Raw genomic sequence first — 8,211 nt, 5'->3', positions numbered from 1 at the left:
GGGTATTTATGGAAAGAATCATTGATGTTGATATGTCAAATGAAACAGTGGAAAGTGATGAAGCGATTTATTAACACAGAATAACGTTTATTTTGGACATTTCATGGACTTTAAGCCAGTACATGTCCAGGCCCATCTGAAGTTTGTTCGAGAGCATTTAGATGATCCAGAAGAGGATTGGGAGAATGTCATATGGTCAGATGAAACCAAAATAGAACTTTTGGTGAAAACTCAACTAGACGTGTTTGGAGGAGAAAGAATGCTGAGTTGCATCCAAAGAACACCATACCTACTGTGAAACATGGGGGTGGAAACATCATGCTTTGGGGTTGTTTTTCTGCAAAGGGACCAGGACGACTGATCCGTGTAAAGGAAAGAATGAATGGAGCCATGTATCGTGAGATTTTGAGTGACAACCTCCTTCCATCAGCAAGGGCATTGAAGATGAAACGTGGCTGGGTCTTTCAGCATGACAATGATCCCAAACACACCGCCCGGGCAACGAAGGAGTGGCTTCGTAAGAAGCATTTCAAGGTCCTGGAGTGGCCTAGCCAGTCTCCAGATCTCAACCCCATAGAAAATCTTTGGAGGGAGTTTAAAGTCCGTGTTGCCCAGCGACAGCCCCAAAACAGGAGATCTGCATGGAGGAATGGGCCAAAATACCAGCAACAGTGTGTGAAAACCTTGTGAAGACTTACAGAAAACGTTTGACCTCTGTCATTGCCAACAAAGGGTATATAACAAAGTATTGAGATTAACTTTTGTTATTGACCAAATACTTATTTTCCAGCGTAATTTGCAAATAAATTCTTTAAAGATCAGACAAAGTGATTTTCTGGATTTTTTTTTTTTTTTCTCTCATTTTGTCTCTCATAGTTGAGGTATACCTAGGATGAAAATTAGAGGCCTCTCTCATCTTTGTAAGTGGGAGAACTTGCACAATTGGTGGCTGACTAAATACTTTTTTGCCCCACTGTGTATATATATATATATATAAACACACATACAAATGTCGCGCAACAGGCATAGGTGTGACACATTATTTATTATTCACCATTCTTGGAAAGGCGACCCGTTTGCTGTCATTGTGTCATTTGCTGTTCTCACCGTTTTTCTCTTTCTGCTTTTTTTTTGGGGGGGGGGGTTCTAATTATTCCAAGTAATATTTACTTTGTCTGATCTAATTATTGATCAGTAAGAATGGCTTTGGTGGCTACGCTTACATCATCCATGTTATAAAAGAGTAACTTCATATCATACCATCCTTCATTAACAGCTCTCCGAGTCAATTCAAACAAAAAAAGGAAATGGCATCATGAGATGGTACTGGTGAGACAGTCAGACTGTCAGGATTCTTATGTTTTGTCACATTTGTAGTTTTGTATGTCTGGTTATGGGTGTTTTCCTCCGTGTATATTGTCTGGTCCTTCTTCCTGTGTTTTTCCCCTGTCGTTAGTTTCCCTGGTGTGTCTGATTGTGTTCACCTGTCGCCCTTGTGTTTCTCCTCCCCTGCCCGGCTGTTTCTCGTCTTGTGATTACCCCTCTCTGTATTTAGTCTTGTCTCTTCCTGTGTTCAGTGTTGGTTCATTATTTTGTCGTTCCTGTTCCCCTTCATGTTGGTCTCTGTCACCTTTATTGGATGCTACCTGGTACCTGTTTTAGGATTCTTGTTTTTGTTCAGCTTTTCTTGAATAAAGCTCGCCTTTTGTTTCCTTTTGAAACCAGCTTCCTCCTCATTCTGCATTTGGGTCCTATTTTTCCCCAACCCTGACACAGACAGTGGATCACCAGTTCCAAGCACCAGCTGCTGTTAGGGAACAGTAGATTAGCTAGTTGGGGAATTTATAAATACGTTTTTTTTTTATTAGTAATTTAAAAAAAAGGTGTGGATTTTTCTGAAAAGATAGTCATTTTATCATTTCAGTCATCTTTTGATTCACTCTGGCTGTGTGTGAAATGTCCCTCAGGTCAGAACTTTGTGGTGGAGGAGGACATCCGAGAGTTTTCTAAGATCAAGGTGGACAAACGCTTCCAGGGGATTCTGAACATGCTGCGGCACTGCCAGCGCCTCCGGGAGATGCGGGGGGGCGGCCTCACCCGCTACATGCTGCTATGATTGAGTCACACTTTGACTTTGCATTTAATATACAGGAATGTGTGCATGTATGTATGTTGTTGTGGTATAAGTGAAAATATCCTTTTTTTTCCTTCTATGTTTGTTTAATATCGTTACATGTGTAAACAACAGTTTGTATTTTCAGGCAACCAGAATACAAATCTGAAGAAGGAACATTTCTTTGTGGTGAATACTTTTGATCTTTATCAGTATCTGATCATTCTGTAGAAATAATGAGAAATGTAGCATAATCAGAAACAGCGTGAATGAAGATAGATTTTCAATTTCAAAATTGAAAAGTCCTGACAGAATTAATGTATACAAAATATATTTTATTAGTTCTATAACATAAGGGTTGACCTCAAGCCGTTTGTGGAAACAGATTGCTTCAATACGTTTAAGTTTACTGAATCAATTTGACTTTGGGAAAACTCAAGTATTTATTGTTATGTTTACTTTGGTGCAATTAACTTTTTTAACCAATCACAAAGTTAATTGAACTTACATCTTTTAATTATTTTAACTTAAATGTTTAATTTCTCCAAGCTTATTAAAAATGTATTAATGGAATTTACTGAATAAAGTAAGACCAATTTAAATATATCTACTTATGGCTTTTTTTCAGATTGGGAAACAGATTGCCTTAAACATTTTAAGTTGCAATAACACCATGTAAATACACATTTCTGACAAAGCTCAAACTATTTCTTTATATTTACACTTTCTAAATTATTTGTATTTATTAAGTCCTGTGCTCATATCAACCATATGAACCCGTTTTTTTTTCCTGTCATTATTCTCCTGATCTGCTTCTTCTTGTTAACAGAGCCTGAGAGTCCATTGTATTTGTTGCTTTTCAAAATTAGATCTAGTATAATAAAAAATAAAAAACATTAATTGAGGAATTAAATCAAATTAGATGAGGAAACATAATCATAGCCAAATATCAGAAACACAGCCTGATACATAACCATACTATAAGTTCAGTTATAACTAGAACTTGTAAACTCTAACTCCTTTAGTGGTTTAAAAACAGTTTCTTACAACACACCAAAATGGTTAGGCTGACTCACAGCTGTTATGTAAAGATGATCAAGATCCCTCCGCTTCGCACCGGGCACCCTGATCAGACCGTCGGGTGTTCTTTTCCCCATAATGACCGCCTTGCTGCATATTATCCCGCTTATTACACGGCCAGATACTAAACAAACTAACGACTCGACTCCCAATATTAATTGAAACGATTTTATTGACTTAAAAATTATCGTATTTCTTCCACTAAGAAAAAAACACTAACAACTTTACGGCAGCACTGTCCAAATCTGTTCTCAGTTTCTGATCCACTAACAAGTCCTTAAACACTGCAGAGCCCATACCGTGTTTCTGTTAGTGTTTACATCCTGTCTGCCTTCTGCTGGTTATACATCCATGGATTTATCTGACGCCCAGCGCTCCGTCTTTTAACCTATTTCTCTCTCTTGATCCTCCTTAGCAACGGTCATTATAGTCCTTGACAGTGGTCTGTACTACTGTATTAACAACCTGTCACATATTCTGAATTGACCAATCAGAATCGAGTAAATAACTGAGTCGTGTAATAAAAGCTATTAAACTGGAATCTAGAAAAAAGAATCCCTTAAAACTGTCATTCCAAAATCCATGAAAGTTCTAGAATCCTCACGCATCATAATGGCATTGATGGACATTATGATGTCATGCAGTATAGGAATGGCTTTCATGTTCAACCTGACTGTGTATTCTCTAAGTTATCAACTAAAGAGCATTAGCAGCTAATAACTAAATTAGCTGTTTAATACTTCAGTTTCTTACTGACTCAGAGCTGTTATAGCTGACAGGTGCAGCGCCTGAAAGCAGAGATGAGTCAGGAACAGCAGCCCTGTGTTAGAAGGGTTGTTCAGGTTGAGAAAGACGTCCTCCAACGTGACAACTTGGAAAGTGAAGCTGAGAGCCTGTTACTCCAGGAATTTAAAAGAAAGTGTGCAGCAGAGAAAAAGCAGAAAGAGAGCTTGATTCGGGAAACTGCTGTTCTACATCAGAAAATACAGGAACATGAGGAGGTTTCACTGGAACTTATGGATTCTTACGAGCAAAATATGAAGCTTCAAAAGAGGGTCTATGAAGCTGAAGTTCAAAATGTTGGAAAAGAACTCAAAACCACAACTGAAAAGTACAACGCAGTGAGGGCTGAAATGGAGGCCACGAGGCACAAATATGCAACCATCAGAGAGGGAAAATATCTGCCAGAGCTAGATCAGCTGAGGGCCTCAGCGATGGAGGGGAAAATTCTTATTGACAAAGAGCTGATCCCGTCACTGAAAAACGAGTTGGACAGAACGCTCGACCTGAGACAGCAGATCCATGACCTTGAAACTCACTCGCTGGACCTTCGACTTCAGGTCTCAGTGGAGAAGTGTGAGACTGTGATGGTTCAGAAAGAGGTGGTGTGCAGGGAAAAGGCAGCTCTGCTTAGGCAGGTTATTGAGCTGCGCCAGGGGGAGGAAGAGCTTCGCGATGAGGTGGACACGCTCCAAGTTCTTCTAAAGGTGAAGACAAGGGAGAACCAGGCCCTCCAATCCGAAATCAAGTCCTTGAAACACAAAAAGAAACTCGCCTGCACGATTAACGTAGAGCAGCTTGAGGAGAACCAAGAGGATCCTTCCCTTCATGGATGGATATTCTGGCTGACTAATCAGGTGTGCACACCAGTTAACATAGCTTGTGCTGCCACGATAGGATGGGTGGCCTTTAAAGGCCATTAGCGCTGCAGGCTCACAGGGAGCAGCTCTAGGTTTAAACCCAGACCTGAAACCGCTTCCTGTAGTCTGCTTATGTGGGTTTACACCAGGAGCTCTGGTTTCCCCGCACATCTGAATTACAAACACCTGTAGATCAGATGTATATTAAAAAAACATTTACATTTAGAAGCAGGCACAGAACTCAATAAACTAAAATAGAAAGCAAATGCCACAAAGCTAGGAGATTGGGGTTACCGGAACACGACCGAGTCTATAGGACTAGGTTTCAAGTCAGACTGATTCCTGTAGTCGGCTAATTGGGGTTTACACCAGGAACTCTGGTTTCCCCGCACATTGAACTACAAACACCTGTAGTTCAGATTTATAAAATGTATTAATGGAATTTACTTGTAACAGAGGTGGTCTCGGGTGCCATAGAGCCCGGTCTCCATTATGTTTTATATAGCCTAGCTTCAGTATTGGTGAAGCATTCACTTCGTACCACACACGGTCATTTATAAGTTCACAGTTACATTCATAGAGCTAGTGTGGTATTGAAAACCCTTCTATTGAATTGTTTACGTCAGCAGGAAACACATGTTCATCCTTGATGTCAGGGGGCTGGATTGGCCGCGCCGACCTGTAGATAAACATATGGCGATTAGCGCCTCCAGCAATTCGCTAGTTGTTCAACTTACAACTTAGAAAATATATTAATGGAATTTACTAAATAAAGTGAGACCAATCTAAATGTATCTACTTATGACTACTTATTTCATATTAGGAATATGTGTTTTAAGCACTCTTAGGCCTATGTGTTTGGTGTTCATTCTGCATATGTAGATTTGGGCTAGGATGCAGTAAAATTAAAGATCAGACTTTTAAAGTCCTGTGCTCATATAAAGTATGAACCCGTTTTTTTACTGTCATTATTGTTGGAAACTTGTCACGTATCCTGATCGGTTTCTTCTGTTTGTTAACAGAGCCTGTGAGTCCATTATTTTGGTTGCTTTTAAATTATACATCTAGTATAAAAAAAATTAGAACAAATTAATTGAAAAAGCATAATCATTGTCAAACACTGGAAATATCATGAACATAGCCTGATACATAACCATGAATTCAGACTTTATTACATTATTTGGACATGCAACACAAGCTATCCATGCAACAAAGAAGTGCCCTTTGTTTCTGGTGTAGGCCTAATGTGATCTTAGTTTATTCTTAATAAATATAACATAATATGACATAAACATTTGTGTTCCCACAGTGGGAAATGCTCTCATTTCAGCTTCACGTGCGAGAAATGTCTTAATCAGAAATGTCAAAAGTCAAATCTAACATTCAATTAAGTATTTGGTTTTGTTTACTGTTGGGCTGTAAAGAGCTGTGTTTAAACCTGAAAAAGTGAACTTTGAAAGGTGCCTTACCTAGTTTTAATAATAAAAAAAGGCTCTGTTAATAACTTGTGTATAAATGTGTTCCTACGAGTTCTTGTATGTCTCTACCTCACTTATCATTTTCTGTCGTAAGATTCTTTAAAATAAGAAATTATACTAGAGACAAAAAAATATCACTTTTTATTGGAATTAACTATACTTTCTGGGCTACTACACTTGATACCCATTACCCACTAAACCCAAAACTTATTTTGGAATACTGAGTGTAGCTGCTTGAAGAAGAAAAAAATACAGGGAAAAGGCTTAAACTGGACATCTCAGCTGTAAATGACTGGAAGGATATTATACATCAAATCTTCCTGGTGAAAGAATCCCTTTCTCTTCAAAGCATCATAAGAATAATTTGAGGAATCTTGGAAAAAGTGGAAGCTAAATATTTCCCAGAGATGGACTTCCTTAGCTGTATTTTCTTTCTCAAAACAGAAAACACCCCTTGTTTTTCTTAGCATTTATTTATTTCAAATGTTTTCAATGAATCAAAAATGTAATCAAAGCTTGTTTATATAGCCCAATACCACACATTTTGTCTCAGTGGACAGTTTGTACAGAATATGAATTCTGAAGTTAATGGGGGGAAATGGAAGAAACCTCTGGGAGAGCAACAGAGGAGGATCCCTCTCCAGGACGGACAGAGATGCAATAGATGTTTTGTGTAAATTAACAAGATAATACATTTACAACATACTGTAGTGTAGGTAGTCCAAATGTTTGGAAATGCATGTGTCTATAAATAAGAAGAGGAATCCAGGTTGATATAAACAATCCTGTCAAAGAAGTAGTAAGGTGAGCATCAGGCAGGATCACAGCTTTTTTTAAAGTGAATTTTAATGTTCTTTGTTTGTGCTTTGGTTATAGTAATAGAATGGGGGGGTTGTCCGGTGCCCTGCTCAAGGGCACCACTATGTGGTGTTATGTGTTATCATACTGAAACAATCTAAAACGATTCAGCTGTGTATAGATCAAACTGATGTGGATTGTATAAAAAAGTGTTATATAAATGCTATCTGACTGCAAATAAAGACAAGAAAATAAAACTGAATTCATACTACAAAAAAAAGTTTAAAACCTGCACTTTTCCTGATGTAGGCCTACCACAAGAGGTCCTCATTTGCTATAAAAACAGCTAGAGTAGCGTGGTACAAATTATAGGATGTATTCGATTTAAAAAGAGTATCTTCAGTAAACTCTCAGTATTTCCCCTTCAAAATGTTCTTATAAAACGTAAAACATCGTTAAGTGTTCGCAAAAAGGGGAAAATTCAACTCTTGCTACTTTTCATTATGCGCAACAAGTGTGCCCCCAGCCGTGTTTTATTTTGAAATGGCCCCCGGATGTACTAGCTGTGGCGCAGGCAGGCACTTGACATCGAGGCTGCTCTTGTCTCAGCATGGACCCGTGTGTTTCTAACCAGCGCCCTATCAATGGTCCTACCACAAACACGGACTTCTACGTGAAAGAAAATGGTTTTATTTAACAGCGGCGTCTTCGATACTTATCGAGAAGAACGAGAGAAAGACTTTAAAGGGGTTCCCGGAAGTTACCGAAGCGTAGTTGAAGGTGTAAAACACTAAAGACGGGACTAACCGCAGCGTCTGCAGTGAACGCTGCAACAAGGTAAGAAGACTCCATAACTCCTCAAAGTTTAAAAAGTCCAACAATGCAGACCCTTCCTCTGTTTTCTGCCTTCCAGCTGTTTGCTTCATGCTACTGTTTGCGGCTACGTGTTGCAACGCTGCTAGCCTCTGAGGTTTGGCAACAAAAGCTATTTTTACTCTTGTGTTGGAGTCGGTCTGATGCTGTTTGCATGCTGTGTCGACTCAGGGCTATAATATGCTATGTTCTACATAATGCATAGTTGCCCGCAGGAAGTCTGTGTTGT

The 8,211-nt window shown here is 38.9% G+C and overlaps 1 protein-coding gene across 1 annotated transcript in view; it reads left to right on the top strand.

The window, feature by feature from the left end:
* Positions 1-2,719, top strand: part of ska1 (spindle and kinetochore associated complex subunit 1) — an 11,068-nt gene extending 8,349 nt beyond the window's left edge. Inside the window, exon 7 of the mRNA XM_010790216.1 lies at positions 1,968-2,719. Within this exon, the coding sequence (XP_010788518.1) occupies positions 1,968-2,116 (149 nt within the window). The 3' untranslated portion in view covers positions 2,117-2,719. The remainder of the gene's footprint in view (positions 1-1,967) is intronic.
* The last annotated feature ends 5,492 nt before the right edge of the window (positions 2,720-8,211 follow it).

The sequence above is a fragment of the Notothenia coriiceps genome, unplaced genomic scaffold (genome assembly GCF_000735185.1).
Source record: "Notothenia coriiceps isolate Sejong01 unplaced genomic scaffold, NC01 NC01_scaffold00033893, whole genome shotgun sequence".
Classification (NCBI taxonomy): domain Eukaryota; kingdom Metazoa; phylum Chordata; class Actinopteri; order Perciformes; family Nototheniidae; genus Notothenia; species Notothenia coriiceps.
The sequence above is the reverse complement of the archived record's forward strand: the minus strand, read 5'-3'. Positions and strand labels throughout refer to the sequence as shown.